Raw genomic sequence first — 18,883 nt, 5'->3', positions numbered from 1 at the left:
CGTTTTTCACAATATCTGCTTCGATATAAACTCTTATACCTCCGAGTGTAACCGGAAATTTAGCAACTTTAATTGCTGTGACAGCCACTCCATCACCAAAACAAAAACTCCGGTCTGAGTTCGTATACTTCACTAGTTGCAGGTCACTTTCATTTAAAGTATCTAAATAAACATCAAGCCACACTTCGCCAGCCAGTGTGCGAGTACAAGCAGAATCCAAGACTGCCATTCCAAATGTTTCCTTTACAAGATTTGAAATTTTTTCATTTGTACTGTTCAAATAAATATTTTCTTGAATGAACAACGTAATGTGTATTTGTTCTGTCGCTTCCGTAAACCTGGGCGTATTTCTAGGACACTCTCTAATTAGATGGTTCGGAGACTGACATTTGTAACACAACAACACGTTTCCACTTCGGTCACATGGATTAGATTGTCCTCGACGAAAACGCCTTTTGTTGTTACCCGGTTTAGAATAATTATAGTTGACGATTTCGGGCTCTGATTTCACTGCCGGTACATTTTCATCACGATAAATGTCACCAAATACTTTCTTTATCGATTCCTTCATGTTTTGATACGTCAAAACAGAACACGTTGTCCGCGCTAATTTTTCGTTCTCTTCCGATATGTTAACCGCGTTCAAAACAAGAAAAGCTTGCACTCCTTCCGGTAGAATAATGTGGAATTTTTTTAATCTTTGGTACAAAAACTCATAACGAACAAGAAAGTCATTTATACTGGTACCTGACGATCTTTTATAAGTGTAAAATTCCTTAAAAGTCATGTAAGCGCGCGTGTGTTCATCCTTTAAATATATGTCATCCAGTTTCTTTATTAAGATCTTCAAGCCATCTCGTCCGCCGATGTCACTTGTTGGCAATTCACGGACACATTCTCTAATATTCGGTGGTAACGTCAAAAACACTGCTGGCCCTTTTTTTTCCTCAGAAAGATCCGTGAACAACAACCACATTTCAACGTCTTGTTTCCAGTTCTCGTAAACATCCTCCCCCTCCAACAATGGAGGTTGTTTGTTCGAAGTTGCCATATCCGATATCCGATCTGTCTAGTGCTACAGACAAGCTGTACAAAAAAAAAAAATTTTTTTTTTTTTTTTTTTTTTTCGTTTTGTCGCACACAGAGGGATATCTCTGCTACCATTTGTTAAGACACTTGTAGTCTGTCTAAACTGTACGAACGAACTGACTAAACCAAGATGGCCGACTCCTATTTATATCACCACAAGCAAGGGAGGTAACCATGTAACTGAAGCAAGGGAGGTAACCAATGTCTACATTAACAATTTGTACAACTAAACGCCAAAACTGCCTTCTGTGCTTTCAACTAACAATGTATTAAAAAAAAAAAAGTAAATTTTCATATTAGGTCCACCTCCAGTTGTTAACATGGGTAAGTTGGGGGTGTTTATTTCGAAAGCCGTTCTTAATATGGGGAGGTTAGGGTGTTTATTCATGACCGCCAGTGGATTATAGCGCATAGTACAGGTTTTTATATCTCGAAAACTACTTGCTTCTGCAAATTTTATGAGATTTTCTTATTCAGCATAGTCGAAAAACTTTAAAAGTAGTCATTTTAAAGAAAATTGTGGAGGTGGACCTAATGTAAAAAAAAAAAAAATACAAAAACAAATATTGTGAAATTTAAATTTAACTTGGAAAAACTATTTTAAAAGCGCGGTATATAAAATAAAAATAGAAAAATACCCCCTTTGGGTTTGTACTTGCACAAAAATTTGAAAAAGTTGTCAACAAAAATAAATATATAGCAAGTAAATGTTTTCAAAGGCAAGATAATTTACTTTTCTACCTAACTGGATAATTTTTAGTGCTTTTATTGGGTTTGTATTACTGTACACAGATTCGAAAAAGTTGTCAAACAAATGTATAACAAATATTATCAAAGGCAAGATAAGTTACTTTTTTACCAAACTGGATAATTTTTTAGTGTTTTTATTTAATGTAAAATGTTTATTCAGCTCGAAAAACACAGCGTTTACCGCTATATTTGAAAATTTCAGATGGCGGCAGACTGTTAAACATGTTAAGTTTGGGAAAATGAGTTAAAACTAAAATAACTGTACAAATTACTGTTAAATAACCACCAAATATATGGCAGCCTATGTCACGGTAACATATATTGAGTGAGTTTCTAACAGTATTTTGTATAGTTTTTTAGTTTTAACTCATTTTCCCAAACTTAAAATGTTTAACACAGTCTACCGCTATTTGTCTTTTTCAAATATACTGATAAACACTGGATGTTTTCGAACTGATTAAATATTTTATACTAAATAAAAACACTGAAATCTTATCCAGTTAGGTAGAAAAGTAACTTATCTTACCTTTGATAACATTCATTTGTTATATATTTATTTTTTGACAACTTTTGTATATGTGTTTAGTAATACAAACCCTTTTTATTTAATGTAACATTTAGTCGGCTCGAAAAACAGTGTTTATATTTGAAAAATACAAATGATGGCGGACACTGTTGATTACATTAAGTTTGGGAAGGTGAGTTAAAACTAAAAAACTATACAAAATGCTGTCAGAAACCCATCGAATATGTCAGCCTATGTCATGGTAACATATATTTGGTGGGTTTCTGACACCGTTTTGTATAGTTTTTAACTTATTTTCCCAAACTTAATATATTCAACAGAGTCTGCGATCATTTGTCTTTTTCAAATACATCAACAAACACTGTGTTTTTCGAGCTGATTAAACATTTTACATTAAATAAAAACACTAAAAAAATTATCCAATTTGGTAGAAACGTAACTTGCCTTCAATTTGCTTTCATTTGTTTGTTTTTGGTCTGTGTATTATAACGATTCGGAAAATCTTGTTAAAAAAACAAAACAAAAAACAATTAGTATAACCTCATTTCCATTCTGTTAGAAACTCACTCAATATTTATATATATATATATACTTACTGTAACTGAAGCAAAATGTAGCAGGAAAAAATCAGGAACAGATAAGAAATAGTCAGTTTAGCCTTTTGAAGAGAGAGATTTCTTGGCTGTAATAACTGTAGAGAAAGAAGGAGACAGAAAAAAAAAAAAAAGGCAGAAGAAAACTCGCTTCTCACAGATTCGTGGTTCGTCACAAAGAACAATCCAACCACCAGAACCACCTATGTACAATCTGCAAAATACTCACTGACCGCTTCTCAGCCTCCTGCCTTTATAGCGGCCAGAATTATATATTTGCATAATCGCGTGAGATTACACATGATTCTGCGAGAATTGCATGGGGTCAAAGCCAAGAAAAACCTATGGACGCCATCTTGGAACTCTCTTCCGCTCGGCACACAACAACAGACGTATCCAGGGTAAGCTCTTTATCTCCCTCCATTTTGGTTACTGCCGATTCCGCTACAGTAACATCGGCTGATAGATATTCGATGGGTTTCTAACAGTATTTTGTATAGTTTTTAGTTTGAACTCATTTTTCCAAACTTACATATTCAACACAGAGTCCATTTGCATTTTACAAATACACCAGTAAACACTATGTTTTTCGAGCCGAATAACACTTTACATGAAATAAAAGCACTAAAAAAATTATCCAGTTAGATAGAAAAGTATAGACACCGCCAAAAATGGCCGAAAAATCAAGTTGTTGTTTTTTTTAAAACGAAATTACATTTATTAAAATCCATTATTTCTGAGTAACTTTTTCTTTTCAAGAAAGATAAAACCCTGAGTTTTATCATATAGAAAGCAGAATAATGTAAAACTTTTTCTGCTATTTTTAATTAAATTTTAAATGTTAAAAATTCCCCAAAAGTTAACAATTGACATTTTTTTGTCTTGCACAAAAAACGTATATAAATAGTTAAAAAAAAGAGAAAAGGTTTTTGAAAGAATTTGTTTATTTCTTGTCTAAGATTTAGGGTAATTTTCTATGAGAATATGCAAAAATATTATAATATAAGTACCTGGATTTCAAATAATTCCACTTATTCATATAGGCAACTAGTTACTTCGCGTCGATTTGAGACAATGTTTACATTTGTACTTGATAAAAAGCTAACTACAGAAGACCAAACAGGCCCAAAAAAACTTATTTTTCAGTGACGAAAATTTCAATGTATTATTAACGCTGAGACTGGCCAGTACCAGATGGGTGACCATTTGTATGAGTTTGGTTTTTAATGTGTATGTGTGTGGGGGTCAGGCTCCCCAAAATGGGGGGGGGAGGCAATTTAAAGCAGAATAAAAAAAATTATTTCAGCGCGTTTGGTCCACCATAGTCGAAAAACGTTTTCAAATGGGATCGAAAAAATTATGATATTTTTAACACAAATGGCACAATATTTATCGAATTTTTTTTTGTATCGATTCTTTAAAGCATTCCCTGCTTTATAATGGTCATGCATTATTCAGCTCGCTAAAAAAAAAAAAAAACTGTTAACTTTTTCAAAGATTTTAAAATGGCTGTTTTCGTATAAATATAAAAAAAAAATTTTTGTTTGTTTTGCTTAACTTAAATTAATTATTTCACTTAACATATTCACTGAATTTCACACTTCAAAACTCAAAAGCGGAATAATTAAACACAATCGAATTTCTGATATTCAGACATCAAAATGAGGTATACAAACAAGTTTTTTTTTTTTTTTTTTTAATCTATAATCCTGTTCCTTACAACAAGACAATATGTTGTGTTCGGTTTCAGATGATTATTTTAAGCATATTTGTCCCCTTCAAAACAAGGGGGGGGGGGGTTGTAAGCAAAAAATATATATATATATAAATATCTTTTATGAAAAATAAGTACACTGTTATAAAGTTCATTCTTCTCTTAATAATCGGTGAAAATTTTGCATTGATTGAATAATTACCTGATTTTTGGTAGATTTTTAAAAAGACGGTCCGTCAAAAAGTACTTACCTGGCCCCCCAGTTTTGGCGGTGCCTAGAAAAGTAGATTATCTTGCTTTTGATAACATTTATTTGTTATATATTTTTTTTTTTTTTTTGACAACTTTTTCGAATCTATGTGTATACAAACCCGTAATGTAATTAATATATATATTTATAAAAAAACACCTCGCTTTTTTTATTTAAAAATAATTTATTTTTAATAATAATAATAATAAAAAAACGAGGTTTGTTATTTTAAATAAAACTTACATTGACGTTTGACTTAAAACATAAAAGAAAAAAAAACATAGTCAGAGACAACTTTTTTGATACATACCACCATGTTCACCGTTTTGCAGAAACAACGGGGATGCCAAAGTAAAACAAAGCCCATTTATCATTTTAATTATTTAAAAATAATTAAATTATTATTATTAATCAATTTTATTAATATTTGTTTGCTTAATTATTTTAAACAGCATTTTTTTCAACCAATCACAACGTAAGAAATATTAATTTCCAAAAAATTTGAAAAAGGCGGAATACGTTAATATTAATGGAAAGAACATGGTGTCTGGCATATTTATGTTTCCTCATTAAAATAATACAATAAATTAAACAATAATAATTTTGCCAGTAATATTCACCAACGAGATAAGCCATGTTTCGGAATAATTCATTTAGATTTCACTCGGTTTCATTTTCTGCGAGCCTGTGATTTGCTCGCCATCTTGAATTCTAATCTTCATTCGTCATGTTTGAATTAAAACATTTTTAAACGTGTATTTCCTGGTAACAGATTGACAACAGAAAGCAAGTATTACTTGAATTCAATTGCTTTTGGCGATTCTTTTTATTGCATGGTCGCAGTGAATCTTTGTTTCCTTTTGGTTTAGATATGGATGTCAAAAAAATGGGCGAATATTTTAATTTGGGCTAGAGAATAATAAATAAAAAACAGACAAACGGTAAAACTTGCGAACGGTTGTTATAAAAATGGAACGGAAGTTTAAATTTCGTTTCGTTTGAATCTTTTCTTTTTTTTTTAACTCGCCCCCCCAAATCGAAAGTAATCGAAAGAATAGCATTCGAAAATCGTACTTTATATATATATATATATATATATATATATATATATATATATATATATATATATATATATATATATATATATATATATATATAAAACAAAAGATTGGGTTTGTATTACTGTACACATAGATTCGAAAAAGTTGTCAAAAACAAATATATAACAAATAAATGTTATCAAAGGCAAGATAAGTTACTTTTCTACCTAACTGGATATATTTTTTGTGTTTTTATTCAATGTAACATGTTTATTCAGCTCGAAAAACATGCAGTGTTTACCGATGTATTGGAAAATTCCAAATGGCGCCCGACTGTCTGTTTAACACGGTAAGTTTGGGAAAAGATGTTATAAATAATAAACTAGACAAAATACTATTAAAAAACAACCGAATATATGTCAACTTATGTCACGGTAACATATATTGAGCGAATTTCTAACAGTATTTAAGCCTTGACTGTCCATCCGCAAAAGTCTGAAAAGCTTCTTTTTTCAGGTAGAGACGTTAGTAACCCATTCAGGCAGTAGCCAATATCTACCAGAATCTTTGACCCTCAAATTCAACAGAAATTAGACTATTCCTGCAATGATCTGGTCTCTGTTGATTTTGTGGTAGTTAGGTTCTGTGCAATTCTTGGGCCACCCTCTTTGAGAAATGGTTCATTTATTGCTAGTCACCTGAAGCACTTTTACCGCGGAATGCCGACGGGGCTGCCCAGGCATTTTGTGCAGGTCAGAGTGCCCCTACTCAAGGACACTGACTTCTCAACCCCACTTTCTGACTCTGGTGTCTAAGTTCTTGTAGTGGGAAAGGACTACATAATGAGATCAGTTTCAGAATTTTGCCATCAAAATATTTGTCATAACTTTTTTTTCATGTGTAAAATTTTGAAAATTAACTTTAGGCTTTTATTTTTCAAATACAATCAAAAGTAATCAGAAACCTACAAAAATTATGATAAACCGGCTTTCAAAACTATATCCCCAATCAGTTTTCTACCATTAATGCACATAACTAATTTTTGTTGATTTTTTTTTTTGTATACATTCCAATAATATCCGCTAATATTTTATTTCAAGAAATCACGTCACAATAGAAATACTTGAGAACAATACAAGTAAAAGAATTAATTTGCTTTGTCATAGATGATAAAATACTTTGGATAATCAGATTTGAAAGGGGTTCTGCTAAAATCATATTTTAAAAACTAAAGAAATTTAAGTTCTCAAACTACAACTATTTTGTTTGGAAATGAATATACTTTCAAATGAATTAATAAATAATAATGTACATTACATATTTTAAGAGTTTTAAGCAAATAAAGTGATAAAAATGTTATAAAACAGCATTTTTGGTAAGGTTTTGTAAAGATCCCCCCTGATTTGTAAATGCTCCTACTGCATTTGTATTAAGAATTTTGTAATGAAATTTGGAAACCAGAAGAGGTGTCACTTTTAGTAGTTTAGGGGTGTCTGAAATACTTTTGACAACTCCTTTGTGTGTGTGTGTGTGTGTGTGTGTGTGTGTGTGTGTGTTAAAAAACTGACTTCAACATGACAAGTATTGAAAATTTTGGAAAAATTTGTATCAGACACCTACTGTCAAATAAATGAATCTTTCACTGTTTTTATCCATTAAAAGTATAAATGTATGTTGTTTTCTCTTGTGGTAGCTTCCAATTTAAGATGATGATACGTAGAATAAAATTGTTTCTAATTTGAGTTTATTCCAGAAGGATTTTTTAAATTGAAAATATAAATATAAAATAATGTTCTTACATGTTTAGTTAGAGCTATTTTATTATTAGAATATAATTAGTTTAATTAGAGCTATTCAGTTATCAGAATATAAAATTAAAGCAATCCCAACCAGTCCAACGTGCATTAGTTTTAACAATGAATTAAACAGTATTTTGCTTTGAACAACCGAAAATGTGAAATATGATTTTTGGTTTACATGTACAAGTGGTACCTCCTCCATAATTTTTATTTTGTCTTTTTGACAATGTCATAAGCAGATTTAATAATCTGTTGAAAACATTGTAAAAAAGAATGGAAACTAATCTACATATAAGCGTCTGAAAAAACAAAAAAACAGATCTTTCCTTAAAGAAAAATGCACATGATTTATCTCACATAAAAAATAAGATTTTGGGCAGCTAAAGTTGAGAGAAAGTACTTAAAGCAAGTAGTCTCAGATGCTTGTGTAGAGGAGACATCTTTTTTTAGCAAATTATCAGAACAAGCAGACGATAAGGATTTGTTTGGAGAAACTCAAAAAGTATTTCTTCTATTTTTGCTTTATTCTGCAAAACACATTATTTGTTCACTTGAAACTTATGTTAACCTGTTCCTACTATTGTGACTATTCTCTTACAGGGCACAGTTCTTGACTTGTAAGCCTTTGTTAACCTATTCTGGGTAAGATGTCTTTATTCCTCTGTTAAACACATTGCTGGCCATTAATGATTTTTCTTCATTTACTTGAAATGGTTTGGTGGGAGAAACTTAGAAGGAGTGTTACTGTTACCATGTTCCTTGTACTGTTACCCCATTCTCTTGTCTCCCCCACTTGAATGATTATTTGTTTAGTTGACAACAAAAAATGCTGAGACAAGATATTTCAGGTACATACATGAAGAAACCTTTTTTTTAACAAATCATCAAGCCAACCAGAGGATAATGAAGGAATGCTATTATTATATTTGTTCTATCATTTTATTCTACTGCAAAGCACATGGCTACTAAGAATTGTTCAGTTGTGGATTGTGAACTATATGAATTGATGACAATACCCTGTGTTGGTAATAGGGCAGTTAATCAGAGTACAGGTTCTGAAGTGTGGTTTATGTTGTTGCAAGATGATGCTGGTGTAGGTGAGTTAGATATATAAATTTTCTATGTGTTTTGCTTCAGGAATAGGCAATGATTTTATTACTAAAGGAAGGAAGATTTAGAAAGTAAGTTTGCAGAGGTTGTGATATTTTTATATTCCTATTTTATTGAGGTGAGTTATGGTGGAAGTAGTGTAGCCATTGATTAATAAGTGGAAATAATTGGTTTATTATTTTGTCAGCAGATTTGGACCATTTGTTTTGTATATGAACTTTATTTATTGTAGAATAATTTCATCTAAGAAGTATGTGCTTTTTAATTAAAAGATATTCATTTTATTAACAGATAATTATTAAAACTAGTGTACTCATTGCATGATGTAATTTAATAACATTGCTGATGTTAATAAAAATCTGCATATCAATTCAACATTGCTACTAGACACACAAGCAAATCTTTAATTATACTTTTTAAAAAGTAACTGCCTACATATTTGAAGAATTAATATAATTTCCTGAAATTAATCTTTTAAAATTTACTTTATATTTTCAGAATCTCCAACAACAAAGATAAATCCATAACTGTATTACGTTGGAGCTTCATACCCTTGATGACTTCAACTATGCAAATATCTTCGGAAGTAATATTTGAAGATTTTGAATATTCCTGGAATACCCACTTCAATTATGATTCATACCAAGGAACCAATTGACCCTTTCATGGATACAAAAATACAAGCACCCAAAATGATTAAAAATAATAAAGCAGATCTAAGTGTGAAAACTTTAATTCGAAGCAAAAGAGTTAAGATGATAAAATTTGTAGAAGCATTTACTAATCTTTTTTAAATAATATTAATTTAATACATAATAATATTATATGTTAAATGATAATATTAATATAATTATAATGATAGTAATTTAATACATAATATATATGTTATGATAATATTAATATAATTATAATTATATTAATTTAATGCATAATTATGTTATGATAATATTAATATAATTATATTAATTTAATACATGATATAATATAGTATGATAATACTAATATAATTATAATTATATTAATTTAATACATAATATAATATTAATATAATTATAATTGTATTCAATAGTTTAATATGTATCAAATTCTTTCTCATGAAAATTTGATGTAAAAGTATTTTTCTTTGTATCACTTTCCTAGGTGAGTTAACGTATGCAAATGTCTGGAAAAGTAACGTTTCAAGATTTCATATATTCTTTGAATACCTGTTCTAATTATGATTCACACTAAAGAGCAAATGCTGAATACAAAATTACACACACACAAAATAATAAGAACAAAAATATCTAAGTTTAAAAACTTAAAATAGAAACAAAATAATGTTTGAGAAGATGACCTTTTTACAAGTATTTATTTTTTTAAATAACATATTGAATTAAATTCTGATAAGCTCCATTTTATCACTGTTCTAGATAATTTAAAGTATACTAATGCTTTCAGAAGTAACATTTGGAGAATTCGTGTATTCATGAAATATTAATTTATTTCAATCATGATTCATACTAATGAAACAATTGGTTCTTTCATGAATGCAAAATTGCAGATAACCAAAATAATTCAAAAGAATAAAACACATCTAAGTGTGGAAACTGAAATTAGAAACTCATTAGGGACTGATACATAAGCTGGTAAATTTTGTAGGAGAATTCATTAAAATAATTTTTAATGATATGAGGTCAAATTCTAAAAATTTCTTTTGTGTCACTTTCCTAGGTTTAAAATCTCATTAAGATTTCATGTAAAATATTTTTCACTGAAACGTAAGAGAAATATATCTTATCATTCACTCATATCTTCATTTATACAAGATTATTGCTACCCAATAAAACTATCCATAGATCTACAAGCTTTAAAGTAGTTAGCTAACACAAAAACAGGGACACGGTTATCATTTTAATATATATTTTAAATTACAGTTGAAATAAGTAATAAAAAAGTAAAGTGAAAAAATATATAAATTAGTTATTCTTACAAAATATCAAGTATTTCAACTTAACAAAAATGGATGTCAAATCTAATGTTGGAAATATGTCATCTACTGAGGTCCCTGATTCTTCCCCTTCAAACAGTGACCCCTTGTTGATGCATCTACGAATGCATACCAAAGAGAAACCATATTCATGTGATGAATGTGGCTCTTCTTTCACACAGAAATCGACTTTGATGGAGCATATGCAAACTCATACTGGAATAGCAAGCGAATGTGTGACGTCTGGAATGTTGGCTAGCCCCCAGAAAATGCAAAGAGAAAAGAAAATTGAAAAGCAGGAGAAACTACATAATTGTGAAGTGTGTGGTTGTTCTTTTTCTTTCAAGTCTGGTTTATTGCGACATGTGCGAAAACACACAGGAGAAAAACCATATTCTTGTTCAATATGCGACTCCTCTTTTACAGAAAAATCCTCCATGTTGCGACATATGCAAACACACACAGGAGAGAAACCACATTCGTGTGAAACCTGTGGCTCTAGTTTTGCACGGAAATCTGATTTATTGCAACATATCCGAGCTCATACTGGCGAGAAACCATATTCGTGTGACGTATGTAATAGCTCATTTTCAAGACAATCGCATCTTGTGACGCATAAGCGAAGACATACTGGAGAAAAACCATATTCTTGTGAAATATGTGGATCTACTTTTTCAGATCAATCACATCTGCTGAAGCACATGCGAACATATACCGGAAAGAAGCCACATTCTTGTGAAGCATGCGGTGCTTCTTTCTCTGAGAAGGCAGTTTTATTGCAGCATGTGCGAACGCATACTGGAGAAAAACCATTTTCTTGTGAAATATGCCACTCAGCATTTTCACAGAAGTCCAACATGTTGAAGCACATGCAAACACACACACAAGAGAAAGCACATTTTTGTAAAGAATGTGACGCTGATTTTTCAAACAAATCGCAGTTATTACAACACAAGCGAACACATATTGAAAAGAAAAAACATTCTGGAATGCAGACCTCTTTAGATCAGAAATCAACTTTGGTGGCAAACACTAAAACAACTAATAAAGACAAATCATATTCTTGTAAAGTGCATGATAATTTTACGAGAAAATCACAGTTATTACAACACAAGCAAACACATATTGAACAGAAAGAACGTTCTTCTGGATTCCAGACCTCTTTAGAGAAGAAATCAACTTTTGTGCCAAACACTAAAACACCTAATAGAAAAAAATCATATCCTTGTGAAATATGTGATACTTCATTTACATTTAAGTCTGGTATGGTGCAACACATGCGAATACATACTGGTGAAAAGCCATATCGTTGTGAAGTATGTTGTTCTTCATTTACGCATAAATCAAGCATGGTTCAACATATGCGAATACACACTGGTGAAAAGCCATATTGTTGTGACGTATGTGGTTCTTCTTTCAAACAGAAATCAAATATGGTGACACACATGCGAATACACACTGGAGAGAAACCATTTTGTTGTGATATATGTGACTGTTCATTTGCAAGGAAATCAATTTTGTTGCAACATATACAAACGCACACTGGAGAGAAACCATATTCTTGTGAAGTATGTGGCTCTTCTTTCACACATAAAAACAGTTTGGTGCAACACATGCGAACTCATACTGGAGAGAGACCTTTTTCTTGTGAAATATGTGGCTATGCTTTTAGACAGAAATCCAATATGGTCAAGCATATGCAAATACACTCTCGAGATAAACCACATTCTTGTGAAGTATGTGACTTGTCTTTTACACATAAACCAGATTTGTTACATCACATGCAAATACATGCCATAGAGAAGCAAGAACCATTTTAAGATTGCACAAAAATAATTTAGCCTTGCGAACAAGTTTTGATTAATTCATAAAGAAATGACATTTAGTTCCTTTAGAACTGAACTAAAAATAAATTTTATTAAAAAGTATTTTTTATTTCAGATATCTCCAAAAAATAGAACCATTCAGCACCTTATACACATGCCATAGAGAAGCAAGAACCATGTTAAGATTATATGGAATAATTTAGCCTTGGAAATAAATTTCATTTAACACATTTGAACAAACATTACAGAGAATCATACATTTCTGAAAGATCTGGTTTGTCTTTTACACAAATTCAATGTTGCAACTTTTATAACACACGTTAGAAACCACATTTTTAAAAATATATTTTTATTTAATTCAAATATCTAAAAAGAATAGAACCATTCACAATCCCATATATGCCAAAAAGTTTCAACAAATATGTCAAAAATGTCATAAAACACATGTAAACATGGACTTAACTTTTTTACTTAAAATATATGTTAATTCATCCCCCAAGTTTTTACAGCAAGTGAACAAAAAATAAAAAAATGTAACGTAACATGCAGCCAAGATTGAACTCGGTACATGAACAAATACACATAAATATCTAGCTGAATACTTGATGCTTCACTAAGGCTATCAATGGTATTTCTTGTGACGCCATCACAAGATAGATTACCTACCATGGCTTAAGAGAGAAGAATAGACCGCAGCAGTTTCACAACCTGGTATTTTATATTGAAATTGATTTTAGATTCACCTCAAATCTTTTCTGCACTAGTTATAGTATGATGCAGCAGATACTTTTTCTTATCGAATATGCAACTATGCTTTGAAGCATATGCAACTAGATGCCTGAGATAAACCATATTTTTGTGAAGTATGTGGCTCTTTTATACATAAACCATATTTTTTACATCACATGCAAATACATGCCATAGAGAAGCAAGAACCATTTTAAGATTTTACAGAAATGATTTAGCCTTGGGAATAAATTCCATTTAAATTTTAAAGAAATGATCTTTTGTTCCTTCAGAACTGAACCAAAAAAATAAAACAATTCTTAAGTGACTTGTGAAATAAATGATTGCTATTTCCAAGAAAATCGCATTTTGTTGCAACACATTCAAACATTACAGAGAAACCATATTCTTATGAAAGATCTGGTTTGTATTTTACACAAAAATGAACATTTGGCAACATTTACGGCACACATTAGAAACCACATTTTTTTAAAAGTATTTTTTATTTAATCCAAATATCTACCATAAGTGCAATTTAATTAATAAAGAAATGACCCTTTAGTTCCTTTGGAACTGAACTAAAAATAAAATAATTTTTGAAAACTGACACTTTTGTGAATTACATGATTGCTATTTTCAAGAAAATCACATTTTGTTGCAACACATTTGAACATTACAAAGAAACCATATTCTTATGAAAGATCTGGTTTGTATTTTACTCAAAAATTCACTATGTTGCAGTATTTACAACACATACACATTAGAAATCACATTTTTACAACTATTTTTTTCATTTTATTCAAATATCTAAAAAAACATTCAGCACCCCATATACATGCAACAGACAAGCAAGAATCATGCTAAGATTACAGAATAATTTACCCTTGGGAACAAATTCCATTTAATTCATAAAGAAGAAATGGACCTTTTCTTCATCGTGATGTCACTTTGCTCATGGCATGGCATGTGCACACAGCCACCATGTGCACATCCACCCGTATGCTACAAACAGTATTAAATATGGCTTGGTAAAATCATCCCACGAAGCAGCAACTTCATGGCAACCTACCTGCCATATCTAATACCATCAGAGAAAGACGCCTACGATTTGCTGGTCATTGAGGAGCAAGCATGAATTGGTGAGTGATGTATTGCTATGGAGTCCACGACACGAAGGCGCAAGCAAAGGACGACCTCGATCCACGTAAATCCAGCAAATAGCACACGGCGCCAACTGTGAACCTGAAGATCTGAGGCAGCTGATGGAAGACAGGAAACTCTGGAGAGGAAGAGTCACATTGGTCTGGGCAAGGAGCCTGTCATGATGATGACACCACGGAAAATTTTAGAAGCCTTAAATCTATGTTTTAGCTATACTTCCTTACATTCTGGAAGTTGATTGTTCAACTATAAGTACAGATGACAAAAATACAATTTAATTCATAAACTGAGCTAAATAAATTTTTTTTTGAGAAACCACACTTCTGTGAATTATATGGTTATGTTTTCCTAAGAAATCGCATTTTTTGCAACACCTTTGAACAGGCATTACAAAGAAACCATATTCTTCCAAAAGATCTAGTTTGTCTTTTACAGAAAAATTCACTATATTGCAGCATTTAAGACCCATACACGTTAGAAACCACATTTTAAAGTATTTTTTATTTAATTCAAATATCTAATAGATGGAACCATTCAACACTCCATATACATGCCATAGAGAACAGAAAAACTCCCTATATTGCAGTATTTACACGTTTGAAATCACATTTTTTAAAAGTATTTTTATTTAATTAAAATACTTAAAAAAATAGAACCATACACCACTCCATACTTGTCATAGAGAACAGAACAATTCACTATATTGCACTACGACCCATACACAGTTGAAACCACATTTTTAAAAGTATTAATTCAAATATTTAAAAAAGAAAGAGAGCCATTCAACATTCCATGTGTCAAAAAATTGTTGATTACAATAATGTCATATATCACATGTAAACATTGATTTAATTTATTTTCTTAATTGAAATCTATGTAAATTCATCACCCGAGTTTTACAACAAGTGAACTAAAAGGCGCTTGAGAAATATACATTATATATATATACTCCTATAAATTTTTTTTTGTGTATTGATATTCATATTAAAAACTCTTTGTTTCATTTATTTAAAAAGAAAATACAACTTTCTTATATATGGGTCGTGGAATTGCATTCATTAGCAAGAGATCTAGCTAATTTGCATATTCTTTTAAACATTCATTTTAATTAATTCCCTATTAGGTTTATCGGTTTTCTTATGGGATGATCATCTTTAGTTAACTATTACGTGTAATTATATTCATGAAGATATTCTACATGATTTATAGTTGTGTAATATTTGCATAAAAATGTTATAGTAATCACAAAATTCTTTCCATATATATATTTATGAATACATATATATTTTTGTTTAAATATTTTGCCTTTCAAACTCCTAGAGTTTTTGCTCTACAGACATGAAACTTCATATATAAGGTATTTGAACCCATGCAAAATTTTATATTTGGGTTTTAGCCAGAGAAAATCGGTTCAATAGTGTAAAAATAAAAAAATAAAATTGCCAGGTGAAGGTCGAACGCTGGCATTACGAATATGCATGCATAATGTAGTAACTATTTATTCAGGTTTTAATTTTTAGCCTTGCAGCAAACGTCTTCATAGCTCAGTCATTAATGGCAGTGGCAAAAATAAATCATAAGTTAAGCATTTTGGTTTTGGTTCTCAGTGGTGGCGCACCAGTCATTTTTTAAAAACTTTTTAAAGTCATTCCTATATATTGGGTCCAATATACTGTAATAGGAAATATGAAATCTGCATTAATCACAATATCAAAAGTGTATTTTATGACTGGGCAATGCCGGGCACCCTGCTAGTTGTACATAATTCAAAGCCTATTCTTTTCCAAATGTTAAAATATTTAAATTGATTTTCGTTTTGCCTCAAATCTTTTCTGCGTTGATTATAGTTTCTGGACATTACGGTACTTTCATTCTGATGATCTAACCACATCGATATGAATAATTCAAGTATTCTATATGTAATTTAATGAATTTTTCTTAATTTCTACATTTTATAATTAGTGCTTTTTATTAATTTTGTTCGCGTTTCTTATTACAATTTAAACAATGTAAAATTGACCTGTTTAGTTTCTCTTGTCAAAATGTAAAATAATTTTTTACATTTATTTTCATTTTCAATGCATAAAATCTGTTAAGTAACATTTTAAATTTTTATTTATCCTTTAAAACATGCTAATTACATTTTGTAGTTTCGATATCTCTTTAAAATTATAATTTTAATTTATCTTTTTAATACATAAATGAAATTTTAAAATGTTACTTAAGATGTTATTTATCTTTTATTTTTATCTCCTCAGAAGATCGTGAATTTTGCTTTATCTGTAAAATAGTACACACATTTTAACATGTAGACCCAACATGTAGGTTCTGTCGCTAAGGAGATAAAGACAGGAAATAAGCAAGATCATGGTCGTCCCAGACGTGATCGTGATCCTGAATGTGATCCTGTCCGTCCCTCTAAGCTGATCTCTGGTCTGTGCACATGTTCTTCTTTGTATACCTTTTTCTTTTCTTTCTTGACCTGATGTCACTTCGCACACAGCATGGCATTTGCATACAGCCGCTATTATATATCCACTACACCACAGAAAATTATAGTAAACCTATGTTTAACTTTGGTTTTAGCTGTACTTCCTTGCATTTTGGGGTTAATAAGTGCAGTTAACATAAAAATATGGCACTTCTGCATTATGTGGACGGTGATAACTCCAATTTCTTCTTAGTCAAATACAAGAGCAAATAAATAACAAACAGGATTTTTTTTTCCAAACACAAAAATATTTGAAGATCAAAACATTTGTATAAAAAGATATCATTATATAATGGTAAAAGCATTTCTTGAAAAGTCTGCATAAGAAAATATAATTATAAAATAATTTTTGAATTAAAGCAACACTGGATTTTTATAAAATACAATTTTGTTTCTTTTTGTTTCGAACAATTTAATAATTTAAATGAAAGAATTTCCCTAAAAGTATGAGTTATTATCGCCTATTCTTTGATTGAGAAGCGCCACCTGGCAACAATTTAGTGAAACACGCCCCCTTCCCCCCAAAAAAAAACTCCTGCTGTTCATATAATACAGAAGTGCCAGAAATACAATTTTTAATTACTTGGAATTTCTACCCAGTCATGGCTGATAGAACAAGAGACTGTTACTGTTGTAGATTAATATATTTGCAAGCCAGTTATCCTACTGCTTCTGCTGATTTTCTCACTTATATGCGCTCTGTTGCAAAATTAATAAACTGTTACGAACTTAGAAACCATAATAAAATGAGGAAACAAACAGCATAAAGAGGGAACACCTCGAGCAGAACCTTAAAATCGTATGTTTTACACTGCTCCTATTGAGAGTGGGAAGTTGAAAAAGAACTTTCAATGACTCACATACAAGCCTTCATCTGAGCACACATTGTTACACACTAGCATGGGTCAGACAACCAGGAATGAACTGTTGTGACCCGTCTTCCTCAGGTCAGCAAGGTGACTTAGCTGGGCAGGACCCATCAATCGATTTAGTTGGTTTTAATTTTGTGATCGGGTTAATATGTCACCGCTTCGTTGATCTGTCGCGCTAGATAAAGGAAAGCAATTTCATACACACAAAAGAAAAACAGCTCAGTGCTCTATTCTACTGATGAATTCAAGATAAGATATACAGATATATAGTTATATACAATTGTCCATAGTTCAATGTTGAATTTGACAGACTGCTGTCAATGGGTTGATTTCTCTTGGTATTGTGTGGGCGGGGGTGCGAGAGGGAGGGGTGTGGCGACTCTTTACAAGTTGAGATACAGTCTCAGACTCTCAAGAACTCGGACTCCAATTTCAGCTTCAACTGCCGGGTTTGACTCTGCACCTCATTCATGTACTCAGGGTACGGATGAAATCGGCATTGCTCCCTGGACCAATTGTATCTAGTTACATCACCCCAAGGGAGGTCCTTTCCTCCCTGAGTTTACTTGTGGATCTGCAAGCATTCTCATGCCCCGAAAAATCTATGATCCTCTGGGTCGCACGCATTGTACTCAAACTATAAACATTCTTAGTCTTGAACTCTGAGTCATTCCATTTTCGGAGTACAATTTACAAAAAAAAAAAAAAAATGATATTGTCCTCGATTTTCATAACAATGCAAATCACAAATCCAATCTTTCTCTGAGCAAGGTCTTTTGCTGTCACCCGGGCACACCAATGATAATTCAAAAATAAAACAAACCTTATCTGACTGGCTTCTCCAGTATTTTGGGAGTCTTTACCTCCTCTCCATTGGGAGCTTTATCGTTTCCTGGGACAGTCATATCACACTGTTACTGACAGTTCTCACAGTACCACACTGCCAAATATTCATTTGCATATTATT

At 31.3% G+C, this 18,883-nt stretch overlaps 1 protein-coding gene across 1 annotated transcript; it reads left to right on the top strand.

Moving 5' to 3' along the window:
• Positions 1–9,925: 9,925 nt before the first annotated feature.
• Positions 9,926–18,260, top strand: LOC145243551 (uncharacterized). Its single transcript, XM_080106528.1, has one exon. It carries the CDS (start codon positions 10,873–10,875, stop codon positions 12,658–12,660), a length of 1,788 nt encoding a protein of 595 aa, XP_079962654.1. The 5' UTR covers positions 9,926–10,872; the 3' UTR covers positions 12,661–18,260.
• Positions 18,261–18,883: the final 623 nt, after the last annotated feature.

The sequence above is a fragment of the Euprymna scolopes genome, chromosome 22 (assembly GCF_053919585.1).
Source record: "Euprymna scolopes isolate OS-2025 chromosome 22, ASM5391958v1, whole genome shotgun sequence".
Lineage (NCBI taxonomy): Eukaryota > Metazoa > Mollusca > Cephalopoda > Sepiida > Sepiolidae > Euprymna > Euprymna scolopes.
The sequence above is the reverse complement of the archived record's forward strand: the minus strand, read 5'-3'. Positions and strand labels throughout refer to the sequence as shown.